General features: G+C 40.4%; 1 protein-coding gene across 3 annotated transcripts in view; it reads left to right on the plus strand.

Moving 5' to 3' along the window:
• epha7 (eph receptor A7) overlaps nucleotides 1–14,515 on the plus strand; it is a 187,908-nt gene that overhangs the window by 144,417 nt on the left and 28,976 nt on the right. For 2 of the 3 annotated variants that reach the window (XM_041805147.1, XM_041805149.1), the window contains exons 7-9: nucleotides 1,679–1,847; nucleotides 5,724–5,868; nucleotides 10,043–10,098. In XM_041805147.1, the coding sequence (XP_041661081.1) occupies nucleotides 1,679–1,847; nucleotides 5,724–5,868; nucleotides 10,043–10,098 (370 nt within the window). The remainder of the gene's footprint in view (nucleotides 1–1,678; nucleotides 1,848–5,723; nucleotides 5,869–10,042; nucleotides 10,099–14,515) is intronic. The other variant, XM_041805150.1, reaches the window with a different exon arrangement.

A 14,515-nucleotide genomic window follows, 5' to 3' on the forward strand; every position in this document is an offset into this window, starting at 1 on the left:
GTCTCATGTAGGGATGTGCCTAGACGACTAAATTCCTAGTCAGTTAAACCATAGTTTAAATTTAGACTTAGAGACTCATCTAAAGGCAGAGAAACATTCAAGAAAGTAGTCACATTTCCACCCAGTTCTGTGGGTGAATGATGTTCTTTGGTTTGCTAACTTTAGCTGTGCTTGCTAGGGATGGAGATGAACAGGTTTTCCAGTTGATATTGGTAAAAATAGTCCATAAAACACAAAAAAGACAATGAGAGGATTTCTTCTGGAATCAAACCACCTGTGCTCATGAAAGAAAAAAATTTTAAAAAGAGGGCTTATCTTAAAATCTGTACAAATGATCCATTAGACATTGAACTGGACCATCATGGGAAACAGAGCTGAACCAGCAGACAAAGCTTTGTATTTACTGGTAGATCGTTGTTCATACCCTTGCCTATGTCTTTGTGCTTTTGTACTGACCAAAAGAATGAGATCACGGATAAAAGAGTCCCAAATTTGATTACTCTAGAGAGAGTGGCTGAAATCAGCTTAAGAGACGGTTTGAGGAATTTTGGGAAGCTTGGAGTAGGCACTGTTCCTTTGCATTGAAAAGACTCAGTTGTGGGGATTTTTGCATCTGATCTTCTGAGCATGTCCAACTGGAAGGAGACCTAAGAAAATAGATGGATGGATGGTCAAAATGATGGATGAATGCATGGATGGATGGTTGGATGGATGGTCTAAATAACAGACATATGGATGGATGAATTGATACATCAATAGATGGATGGACTGCATGGATGAATGGGTGGATGGATTGATGGAGTAATGGATCAATGGATGGATAAGCTACTGATGGATGGATGGATGGATGGATGGATGGATGGATGGATGATCATGGCCTGATGCATCAGTGCCTCTCTAGTTTATTTTATTTCTAAAAGCATCTTTTCAACTGTGAGCACCCACTGTGTGGCCACTTGCCTTCATTTAAGACATATTTCTGCACTCATCTCAGCCAGTGAACTTTTCTTTGTGGCTTTTTTTACACAGTTTTAAAGGTTTGCAGGTATCTCCTCTGAAATTTTCTTGTGAAATGAAACAAATGTCCACTCTGACTTAAAGGTAAACTGAACACAGTTTGGTACAAGGTCACTCTCCTGAGCACAGTATTCGATGTATTTGCATACTTTATGCATCCATTGCTCCTATACACTTAACTAACTCTGTAATTCAAAGTTAATCACAACCATGCTTGTAAACCATCAAACGGATAAGATTTCTATGATGCAATTGTTCTGTACAAATTTACTTTATCCATCAGGACAGTAGATAAATAGACAAACCAAAAAAACAGTAGTCAAGTCAGGGAAGATTTTAAATATTCAAAGCTTTTATTGATGTCTTGTCTGAGGTGAGACTTTGTTCTCGCCAAAGCTGAGAAAAATGAACATAACTTATAATTTTGAAGTGTTTCATCTTAAATGTCCACACTGTGTATGTGGTTGGATGAATCACTGTTATATCACATTCATTCCATTTACAAAGAGCAGGTAATTACATCTTCTGAAGCCCATCTGCACCGTTTTCAAAGACGTTCAGACAGAAATACTTCAAGGAGAGTCACAGAGGAACCAGACTGTCCTTTCTGCCAGTGTGATGAAGGTAGTTTTTGACTTAAAGATGATTTATTCCTGTACAGGATCAGAAGGACCGGATCTATTCCACGGTGAGGTCCAAGTCCACGTCGGCCACAGTGAACAACCTGAAGCCCAGCACAGCCTACGTGTTCCAGATCAGAGCCTTCACGGAGGCCGGGTATGGCACCTATGGGCCCAGACTGGAGATAACCACCAAGGAGGAGACCACAGGTACGATTAATATTCTGGCTAACAGCGTGCAATCACTCTTTTTCAATCAGAGCTGCTTTTGTTGTGTAAAATCTGTTTGTCACTACTCTTTGTTTGCACCTGGCTCATGATCTTTTGAATACAAAGCTTGCCGAGGGCATTAGTATGTCTCCACATGCTGCGCTGCCAGGCAGCTAACAGAGCAAGAGCTTGACCACAGCGGCATATCTGCACATCATTTTAAACACCAGCTTTCAGCTCCAGATTTATGCACAACCTGTTCATGTTTCCAACTCCTGTAGTAATAGCCCAGGGAAATTATTTGCTTTCAAGCAAAGCAAACAGAAATTGCTTTGACTTTTATGCTGACAACACGTCATGGGAAAAATGAATAAGCACAAGGACAAGCAAGTGTAGCGTCATGAGGATGAACTCATTTAAATCCAATCACTTACATTAGCTTTGCCTTGAGTGCTGCAGTGTGGTATTGTGAGTTAGAAGGAGTCTCTCTGTGGGCTGTTTGTGTGGATCATAATGCCAAGAAAGTAACAAAAGAAACCTGAATGCACCCAGGCTTTGGAAAACTTTAGACCTCCACAAATACATCAAAATTGCAAGGCTTCAACGTAGATGTCAAGTTTTGGTGTCAATAATCCTTTATAAGTGACTATTTCTTAAAAGTTATCTGCACCCAAAATGTGCAAATTGCACCATAACTCAGAATATGATGTGTAGCAGGATAATGCAGTAAAGAAATGATCCTTAATACTTTTATTGTAATCTTAACTTTTTCTATAAAGGGTTCAGGGAAAGGGATTTAACAGACAGAAATTACTTTAGATTCATAATCACTCTGACTACTCTCTGAAAGAGGAGATGCAGACTGAGATCCCTGAGTGGCATGCATGCAAAGAAAGGCTTGGCACCATTATCTGATAGTAGTCGATGTCTGGATCTTGAGGACATCCCCCCTTCATTTGTAAAATAAAACAAACAAATAAACGAAAAAAAAAAACCTTTTAAACCATTAATCATAGACACTTTTTTCCTCTGAAAGCCCACAATTGTGCCATTCTAGTGACGCTCTCCACACCTCTGTAGCTTTTACAAACACTTTTTTTTAGCAGGCGTAGAACTTGGATAACATCCTTGGGTCTATAAAGATCAGATCCACACCAGTAGTTCCAATATTGACCGTCTTTTTGTAAACTTGAATCAAATTTTCTGCTGCTAGCTTAGTGTTAGCCACCATACTCTTTCCTACAATGGTTGTCACATGGGCTGTCCCATCGCCGCATCCTGATTTGTCAAACTGCTCATGTCTACATTCAGATAATGCAGAAAACAGCTCATAATGGAGAGAGAGAGAGACAGAGAGTCCATGATGTGGCCCTCTGCGTCACTGCAGACAGGGACTGCTTCTGGAAACGGCACAAATAGAGCCAAAACAAAGATGGGCAAGGACTATTTTGCAAATCTGCTGAAATTCTGAAGACTTTTTGTCACAGAATGATTATTTTGTCACTTTCAATCCCTTAAAAAAAGGGACAACTAGTTTTTGCAACAAAAGTCTTAGCCATCATTGTTTACTGTGTATAAAAGACTTTGAGTTATATTTTCCATTTAGGTTTCTTTGTTTTGTCTTTATTGCCCCAAAATATTTTTTTAAAATTTAAGCAACATTACTGCAGCACACATGTCCTTAAAGCCCAGGTTGAAAAGGATGAAGAAAGGATTTTTAGAGCTTGACTGTACATTAACAGAGGTTAATTTTATACACTTTTATGGTTTAGAAAAACACAAAGCAGTTCAACATAACCAAGACAGAGTTATTTTTATGGACGAAATCTTAAGTTTGACTAATTTTCAGCCATAAATCTCTATCAGTTAGCAGTAGGAGAGGGTATGCACATTGATCAGCTATAGATAAAATGCCCACTAGTGCCTATATATATATATATATATATATATATATATATATATATATATATATATATATATATACAGTGCTTAACAAATTTATTAGACCGCCTGTCATATTTGTCTCAAAGACCATCCAGCATCATGAAGTGCTTTAATGCAGACTCTTTCATTTTCAGTGAGCTCTCCATGTTTTACCATTTTGAACAGGAATGAGGGATTTCAAACTGAATTCACCCAAATTTGAGCTGGCTCACTGGGCTTCTCTGAGAAGTCAGAAATTAATCAAGCATAACATTCAACCACTAAAACTCATTTTTCTGTTCAGGAATGCAAGTAAATAACTATAATTTGACATATCAATCAAGAAATATTAATGTGCTTTACTATTTTTTCATTTTTTCTGTAAATCAGTAAATTTGATAATTCATGGATAACAATAATAATTATATTTTAGCATTAAAAATATCATTTGGGTTAAAGAGCTTCTACATATTGGTGTATTAACCATTGCAGAAACATAAAAAATGATTTTGGTAATTACTAATGCTCTTAATTTAGGGCAGCTGTGGCATAAACTTTACTTTGGTTAGGGTTAGGGTGGTCTAATAAATTTGTTAAGCTCTGTATACATATATTTTATCTAAGACCGACTTATTGCACTCCAAAAGTTTTCTTTAGCAATACACATTTTGGCGACAAGAGGCTGTAGTGTTTTAATACGACTCAAAACATGTTTTCATGTTATCTTCCATAGGAATAGCAGACGGTGCAGGAATATTTTGTACACTTGAAACATTTTTCTCTATCTGTGTCAAAGAATAAGGGAACTTGCAGCTTTGCGAAACATGCATATGTAATCTTGCAAAACGTGTCTGTTTTTGCATTGTTTTACAGAAAAGAAAAAAATTATCTTTGCAAACTGCTGCAAGAAATTACTATATAAATGAGTTAGAAAATGGATAGGTCTTGTTCTTTTTAACATTTTTAGACCCCCCTGGGTTTCCATATTTTGTTGCATTGTCTAAACAATCAGCATTAAATGTGTAAATTATGAAATTTCTACCTGGCATTTGTTAAAAATGTGTATCTCCTAATTTTTATTTTTATTTCATTTTTTTTTCAAGGTCAAAGCAGATTCAGTTTGTGGAGAAAAGCCCACCAGCCAGTGTGGCATACATTTTTGGATTCAGACCCCACATTTACCCACCCACCCACAGTGACCCTCCTTACATGCAGCATTTCTGCATTAAAGGACACATTAATTACTCAAACCACATGCAGAGCGCGTCCTAAAAACAAGGTTACAAGTTTACAGTCCAGTCAAATTGTCCTTGACCAAAACGGTGAACCACGAACCTCGTCCGTGACGGCCTCAAGAGGGAAAATCATCGATGTATATTAAGTCAGTGGAGTCCTCTTATTCGTCGCACAATAAAAAGACAACTGTTGAGATATTTAGATATCTAATGTTGCACATTTTTCAGCCTCCTCTTCCTCCTCAGACAGACCACAAGAAAAAAAATCACTCTTCCATTTATGCAGAGTGGATCCACTTGATTTAAAATGCATGAATTTCCCCCTCATACACGGCTCACGTTGACTTTATAGGATGCTACCAGAAGTCATTCTTCGAAGCAATCGGCAGTTTGTCAACGCAAACAGTTTGAGCAGCGAGAGAGCTCCGAATTGGAAACAATCCAACCTGAATGTGTCTTTGTTTGAGATGAAGGGCATCGCCGTCGCCGTCTGGGACTATTAAGCCCACTTTCTGAAAGAGTAGAGCCGTGTGTATGAGGACGGCTCAAAAATAGAAGCGGCCCTCCTCAGCTCCCTCGGAGAGACAGAGAGGAGGGGGGTTATCAATCTCCACGCCTCTCATTGGGCTCAATTATGTCCTGCAGATTGTTCTCATTGATGTTCACTCTTCTGTCTCTCTATGTGTCCGTCTGTCTCTATGTTTGTTCGTCCCATCAGCTGCCATCGTGTCCAGCGAGCAGAACCCGGTCATCATCATCGCGGTGGTGGCCGTGGCGGGGACCATCATCCTGGTCTTCATGGTGTTCGGCTTCATCATCGGGAGAAGGTACGCTCTCGCGGGCCCCATTGACTCTCCGCTCCTGTGAGTCTGCGCTTGTCAATTAGCCTTTCTGTCACTCACAGGCCCTCCACTTCTGTCTGTGGACCCGTCACACGCGCACACACGTGCACCCATCATCTCGTGGCATGCTGTGCTAATGCGTTGTGATGCATCATTATTATTATTTTTTTTTTTCTCCAGCCCCAACAAAATTTTTAAGCTATTTTTGCGGAGCCATTATGAGACGAGCACCCCAGAGCGAGACAGCTCCGGCTCTGCATTCCTCTGTGTGTATGAGAGTGAGTGAGTGTGTGAAATCCTGAGGGCAGGATGAAGTATGGCACACAAAGCACCCCGCGCATCGTCATTATCACCGTTTCCTCACATACTTCATCTGTGTTTTCATCTGCACGAATGGCATTTCACCAGAGCTTGTTTTTTATTGTGGATTCATCAGCAGCCCCCCACCCCACCCCCCTCATACCTTCTTAAAAATGCCCTCCGTCTTCTCTGAGTCATATTTTAAAGAGGAATTTCTGGTATTTTAAACCCAGGGCCTCCTGGAAATAGTTTGGGGTCTTAAAAAAATAGCCCAAAAATGTTGGAAAAATGCTCAGACAGATCATTCAGCCTGCAGCTACTAAACTGACTGTAATGTCTGCAACTAAATCCCTGCAAGAAAAACACCCAATTAAAGTAAATCCATCAAAGAGTCTTATTTTCCCACTGAGAGTCTCAGATTGTTGCTTTAAGTGTCTGACAACATCACCGAAAGGATTCCTGCAGAGAGAGAGAGAGCATTTTATTTATGTTAAGATCCTTTATTGGCCTCCAAAGTCCACTTTTACAGCAGTCACTGATCTATGCCTGCTTCAGCTGTTCATTTTGATAGTGCTCTGGAGGATTCTTAAGACCAAAAAGGTTCGCATGGATCCAAAATCCTATTTGTGTACGACTTGATCGAACAAGGAAGCACCAAACCCAGTAACTCCACTCTGGCCACGGGCCCCTAAGAGCCGGGTCAGCAGGCCATCCCCAGATGCGATTTTTTTTAGCCACACTGGATCCAAAGTGTTGAAGCAACCCTCATGACTAACATTTACCTCTTTAGGTGTTGAAAAGTGTGTTATGAAGCAGGGCTGGGCAAATAATGTAAAATTAGTTTAAGTTGCAACATGGCAGACTGCGATTTTTCAAATCCCAGGAGGTGCAATATTTCTTTAACCTGACATCTGTATTAAAATACCCACTTTCAAAACTGTTTTTTGCAGCAGAGATGTTATGTATTACATATCATGCAATCATTAAAGTGCCTTTTTTAGAAGAGTTAAAAAAAAATACAACTTTCTTTTTTTTGGTATTTTTTTCTTATTAAATATGAAAAATGACATAAAAATGACCAATTCACCATACAAGGCAAAATTCTCACAATTAGATTTTTTTTTAATTGTTCAGCCCCAGTTTTGTCTAATATTTTGTTGATTCCATCCATTTTCTATACCGCTTACCCCGTTAGGGGTCGCGGGGGGGGGGGGACTGGAGCCTATCCGAGCTGTCATTGGGCGAGAGGCGGGGTACACCCTGGACTTGTCGCCAGTCAATCGCAGGGCTATTTTTCTGATTATATTATAGAATGATGAAATGCTTTTGTTAGTTGGAAAATACTTAAGAAATATTCGCAAATCAAATCGCAATTTCTGGTAAAAACTTGAAAAACTGTAGTTAGATTATTTTCCCAAATAGTTCAGTCCTATTTTTGTTCCCTAGAAAGTTTCCCCTTTTTTTCTGATGTCATGTCTTTAGTGCACGTCACAGCTAAGCCATGAAGTCTGACTTTAACCACCAGCACTACAGTAGCCCTAGCCCTAGCCCCTTAATATTCGAATAGGCTAAACATTTACTGAAGGAACAATGAACAAAAAATACATTATTGTTGCTTGATAAAGACTGATATTTTTTGGTTAAAAATAACATACTCTACGAGTCACCTCATGAGGCTGGACCCCTGTTAGCTCTTCCATTTTTCTCGTTATGGGCAGCCTTGACTCCCGTTTGCTTCAATGCCAAAGGAAAGCTTTTGTGATGGAGTCTAGTGGCTAAAATATCTTACATAATTGTTTTTCACCTCTTTAAAAGTATTTCAGAACTTAAAGACAGTGTCTGCTTTTTAAGGATCCTCTCCGGGATGCAGTCAGGCACTAAGACACCCCTACTCTTCAATTTTAAGTGCTCTTGTCCCTTGAAATAGAGCTGCAAAGGGTAGTGGTAGAATCTTTCCAATTGAAAATACACTTTTCTGTCCGACAGAATGAGAAATAAGTCTTGGGCTCTTCACCCAGGCTTTAGCCATAGACAACCTCCAACAACATCCATCCATCCATTTTCTATACTGCTTATCCTGTTCGGGGTCGCGGGACCTCCAACAACATATGCATTTCAAATGATGTAAGACAATGAGTATCAATTAATAATCCCGCTCCCCTCAAAGAGAAATCCCAGTCCATCACCAATCCGACCTTAGTTGGTACTATTAAACAGCTTTAAAGGAAACAGGAATAAATTGATTGATCTCTCATTTACATCATCTACTGCAGATGCAAAAACAATACTGGACATTTCTACTGTGACTGATTTTTTAAAAATGCCTGGACTGCAATGCATAGGATGAATCTCATATTATAGTAATATTATATTTTGTAGTTTTCAAACCCTGCAGATGATAAGCTAGGTATTCTGGGAGATTTACTCTGTCTGTAGCGTGCTTTGAAACATCTCTGTTTGAAGGCATATGCAGCCCTGACACTCCCAACAAGAATCCAGGCCTGGGATTGAGCCGAGCTCTTAAAGCTCAAAGGATGCTTAAGTGCCAGGAAGCGTTGGTGATGGTGTTTTGCTCCATCTGACAATGTGCACCCCTGATGCCTGTTGGGTGTTTTTGTGAAACAGAGCATCACACGGTCCAGAGTAGCTGGACTTAACAAGTTCATACAGATATAAAAAACAACACACAGACAACAGGTTACTCTGCCTGTCTAAGGTAAAATCTGCCGTCCATTCTCTTCCTTTGTGGGTGTAATGTTAATCTAGTGACAGACAGTCATAGTCTTTGATTGTGAAATTGGCTGGACATTCTGTGCATTTCACTTGTGACTTCCTGTTTGGGTCAGTAAACTTGACCCGGGCTGGAAGCAGCTCAGTCAAACATACTCTCAGTTTAAATCTTGAGCAGATAGGAGTGAAATGGCGCCTCTGGCACATGCAGAAGATGATATATGCTGTTTGAACGCATGCATGTTCATGGTGCAGACAGGACACAGCGCAGACAGATTATGTGAAAAATATGGGTACTGAATTAATCTACATCTACATGTAGTGAGAAAAAGTTGCTATATTGTTAGTGCCACTAAAACTGGACTTCACATATTTATTCATATGTTAATCAATTTTTACTTTCAGAAATAGCAGCTATCAATTTTGTGGTTTCTCAGTAGATTGATTTGTCGCCTGTGCTTACTAGTATAAAAACATTAGCTCAGTTAAGTCGCTTAAAAGTAGCTCAACTTAACTGTGCATGGGAAAGCAGCACTTTTTGTGGATTTTCTACACTTGACTGGAGTTTTGGCTGCAGACTGAAGGAATCCCCAAAACTATTTCAGAGCTTTTGGCTACTTGGACCCCGAAATATGTTCTAAAAAGATAAGACCCAGGTGCAAAAACATGGAATTCCTCTTAAATTCAGAGTCTTCTTACCAGCGTTTATTCACTCTCAAAAACACTCAAAACAGATGAAGGGACAAATCCACTAAGTTGCATGGAAATAAAAGACCAAACTGCTCCACATGCTTATTTTCACATACAGTAAGTGCATGTCCATCATTTGTGTTTTTTCACCTTTTAATGTTTGATTTTTCCAATTTGTGCTCAAAGACAAACTTTGTGCTACAAATGCTGAGTGTCTGGAACCTTCAACACGTTAATATTACAGACTAATATTACAGACATGTTGAACCGTCCTCTGAAGTGCATGTATGATCTGATCTGTTACTCTCTCAGCCTGAAGGCTGGTGGGTTCACAGCGCCTGCTGCTCAGCTGGGTTCAGAAGAGATTTGTCACGCGCTGCATTAGCTGCCGCATTAGAATTCTTGTAATTTAGGGAATTTATTTCCTGCATACAATCAGTTGATTCTGCCGTTCTCTTCCTCTCCCCCCGTGCAGACACTGTGGGTACAGCAAAGCCGATCAGGAAGGAGACGAGGAGCTCTACTTTCAGTGTAAGTGCCTGAATACACACATGGAGAGGGATTATTTATTTATTTATTATGGCTTTATTTAGACTTGGAAATCACTGAAGGTGAGCCCTCTTTTTCAGTGATGTCAGGGCAGGTGAGATAATAAAATGAAAGATAAAGAAATGATGAAACATTTGTTAAATGAGGAAAAGTGACCAATATGTTAACATCAAAATTAACCGAGCTTTTGCATGATCCCCCCTCCTTTGTTTCTGTTAGTAGGTTGTTGGGCTTTATACCATTTGAAAAAGATGGAAATACCCTGTGATTTGACTCACTTTTATTCATGTTAAATTTATTTAATCCTTTTACAAACTTAGCCTCAAGAAAACATTAAAGACAAAGGTCCAGAAGGGTGTGTTTATTTTCATGGCATGGTCATGTAGACCTTAAAAACACATGACCAGGTGCCAGTTTGGATCACTTGTTGGAGCAGGATCTCACTTGACTTGCAAGTTCCAGTGGCGGGACACAATCCAGGGGCTGTTTGGTGCATTCTTACCCCCTCCCTTTCCCATGTTTCTTGACTCTCTGCAGGTATCCTATCAAAGCAAAGTTCTTTTAATGTCATCTGCCATATAAGAATGCAATACCAAAGAAAACCACAGGCATAATCTTTGAAAGAGTCCATGAAGCACTCTTCTGCATATTTTAACCTAATTTTTATTACCAACAGGCTACTTGATGCTAGGGATGTTGGGTAATATCAGCTGTCCTCCCACGGTGCATCAGCAGAATTCTTGTTTTGCAAAAATGACATTCACATTAATATAAGTTTGCTGATGTTAAAGAATAGCAACATCAATGCTACATTTTGTTGACATCACTAGAATCAGCTTTCTTGACCAAGTATGCTAATGCACCAAGGAATTTGACATTGGTCATTTTTGCTCTCAATGTACAGGCAAATGTGCAAATGAGGTGAGGCATTTTACCACAGTGAGTTTTCTTACAGTATTTAAGTTACAGTAAAGCAGTAATGAGACCCTGCAGGATATACACAGGTGAGGTTTATATGAGATAAGAGTTATATTTTCTGACAGTCTTTGACTGTTCAGCATTTATTAGAGTGACAGCCTGCAACCCAGTGTTTCTGTTAAGTTATGTTATACCTACTAAACATAAGCCAGACATCACATATAGTCAGTATGAACCTGTCATGGGTAGAGGCGCAACATGCTGCAAAGGACAGAATACAACAGAGAAAGCTCATTAAAGCCATGTGTCCCATAGGGGATGAATAGGAGTGAGTACGTTTATTCAGACTCTGCCATCTTGCACTGCCAGACTTCTACAGTACCACAGAACGGACCTAATATCAGTTAGTAGTCTTTTAAAACTGCAGGTTACCACTAGAACTCGAGTGTTGCTATCCACAATCTGACCGGTGCGTCACATCAAATAACGCAACTCAGTTGCCGCACCTGGTGGACACTGGCAGCAGTGCGTCAACAGTCAAACCCCCCCATCAGCCACTGCTAGGCGAGGCGACTGATACTGGTGAAGGCCTGCTCATTGCTTGCCCTGCCACCCCACCAGTTAAGCTAACAGACAATAGACAGAGCAGTGGTATTTCACCGGGGGTGAGTTTTACCACTTAACCTACACCTTGAATGGAACATGGCGGGAGATGTACAAAACAACTGTTCTCTGAGGAAAACACTTCACCTACTGCACCTAGTGACACTGGGAATAGAGCAGTGCCACGCTGCATCAAGGTGTGTTTGGGCACTGCAGGTTTGGGCTTGTACAATGAAAACAATGGGGACAATCATTTCAACACATGTTGCATTGGAACCATGTGTTTTGGGCTCTAGATGTTGCTGATATTCCCAGTTTTATGCACTCTGTCTTTAAATTATTTCCTCTCACCCTTGAGAATAATGTAGGTATTCTCTGTGATAGTCCATGGGTGGAATCACCAGTGAAGTCATTCAGAGTTTTATCCTAAGAAGGCATTTTCACCATTAATGTTAGAAATGGGATGAAAATTTCCTCTTGGAATTGGATGGGGATATTGTTGGTTACTCTTGCAGATACTCTATGCACCTTTTGACCATGTTGAAGAATAAAGGTCAAATTTCATTGCAATGCACTGCAAAAACTTGGGGCAGGTGGAAATTTGCCTAAATGAGAATAGTCCAGCTATAGTCGCTAACCCACCAATGACAGAGAGGGGACACTGGACCAATCAGAGAGCCAGCAAAGTGTGAACTGGATGACACACAATTGAAATAAAGTTCCCAACTGACAACAGTCATCTTTCTGCTTGATCGTCATTGTTGGGTTGGTGACGGGTCAAGTGGTAAAGTCGGTAGTTGGGGTGCAATGATGCATTGATCTGGATCAATGTGTTAATTGCATTGGTAAAGATCCAAGCAAATCTATCCAAAAAGATTGCAATTTCACCACAATGCACTAAAAAGACATGGCTTAGGTAAAAGTTTGTGTAACTGGAAGTAGTCATGCTGTGTTTGCAGTGAGTCGGGGCTCTCTGGTTGGTGGGCCAGTGGGTCAGTCAGAGAGTTAACAAAGGGCCATTTTCAAGTAATACTGAAGGATTTTGCAAAAATATCTAATTGGGATTATTTTAACCAAATGCAAATTCAATCTGCATAGTTTTGTTTCGAGGAATGTAGGATTATTTTGCAAAGTTTCCAAGAAAGAATAACCCTTAAATGTTTGCATGATGCGTAGAGCCTAACTCTCCTGCAAAAATAAGTATTAAACGGGTATTTTGACACACATTTCAGGTTGAATAACTATTGCACCTGCTGAGATTTAATCCAAATTTTGATCAATTGCTCATTCTTGATTGCAAAAACTCTCGCTATCATTTCCTGCTGCTGGACTCTGCAGCCTACACTTGACAGCTTCATGTACCAGTTGCAAGCATTTGTATCAAATCTACTATTTTCTAGCTTAACTTGAAAGCATAGCATGATTAAGTGAGTCAAAAGCCTTGGAAAGGTCAAGAACAAGAGCTGCATAGTGTTTTCTGTCATCCAAGGTTGAAATTTACTCACTTGAAAAGATATAGCACACACAAACACAGACAGAAAACATCACATACCAAACAGGAAGTGTTGCACTGAAACGTCTTAGCACCCACAGGCACGACTGTTTGATCCCAGCTCATTTGATTTGAGTCAAAGCAGGGAACAATCAGGCTAACATCTGCCGGCGATTGGCTAACTCTGAGAGAGTGATGAAGTTAGGAAGCTGCAGATGCATGAATGTGACAGCTGTCGGGGAGAGGGAGCAGAGGTTGACCCCAGGGGAAGGAGTGTTTTCTAAAAACCTGTTTAAGAGAGTGTACACACAGTCTGCTCCGTCGTAGGAGCCACATCTTTCAGTCAGAGGCTTTTTTTTCTTTACACTACCCCCTAATGATGCCCCTGGAGATCCAGCTGCAGACAGCTTCCCCAAGTGGAGCCATAATGATCTGCGCTGTAGGCAAACTGCTGATTTGGAAACAAAGGGTCAGGGGTGTCGCAGAGTGCAGCGCAGCGAGCACAGGTCAGCTACTGCTAAGTATCTGACAAACCACCCTCAGCAGAAGAAGAAAACACAGCCAGAAAACACAAACAAGGCCACTGTCGGACGTAATGGAAGGATCTGCCGAGCAATATCAAATGACGAAAAGGCTGCCAGGGCGACAGAAGCCAGATAGCGCGAGAATTCAACATGTAGAGCCAATTTGTCTGCCATGTAGCAGCGAGGAAGTGGTGATAAGACATCTCCTATCAGATCTGCTGACATCTCGGATGGACGAAGCAATTATGGGAGCAAGTGGAGGGAAATCTGTGCTGCCGGCGTCCCCTCACTGGAGCACAATGCATTTGTTGTATTTACACTGTCGGATTGGCCACTGGGCTGTTTCCTCCATGTGGGGAATAAGTGTCTCTCCAGCTGGATGAGCTCGCACTTCTGCACTGTTGTTGTGTTTATCCAGCGTATTAGAGCTGAACTATCTCATTAAATTTTAAACTTGACAGGTTATATTGTTATCAGCCCAATTTAAAATGCATATAATGGCCCCCGTGAGTGGTGTGTTCCCTTAATAGAGCATCATATAGTAATTTGCGGTTAATTTGGAGCTCTGTGCGATACAGTTACCCCCTACCCCATCGCTGGCCTTCCTTTAACCTTGTTTGTTTTCTTTATTTTCTACAAACTGCTTCCCCCGCCTCTCGATTCATTGATATTCATGAACTTTTCTTTTATCGCTGGCTTATGAAAACACCGGGACTTTGTTTTAAGAAATGTCTAGCTTGAGGCATCAGTCAAAAAAAAGAAGAATTAATTTCGCACTTCATTTTCTTCATGGTGACTCAAAGGCAGAAAGTGTTTGCATGTACATGTGTATGGATCTTATCTTTAAAGGTACACCATGGGG

The sequence above is a fragment of the Cheilinus undulatus genome, linkage group 14 (assembly GCF_018320785.1).
Source record: "Cheilinus undulatus linkage group 14, ASM1832078v1, whole genome shotgun sequence".
Taxonomy (NCBI): domain Eukaryota; kingdom Metazoa; phylum Chordata; class Actinopteri; order Labriformes; family Labridae; genus Cheilinus; species Cheilinus undulatus.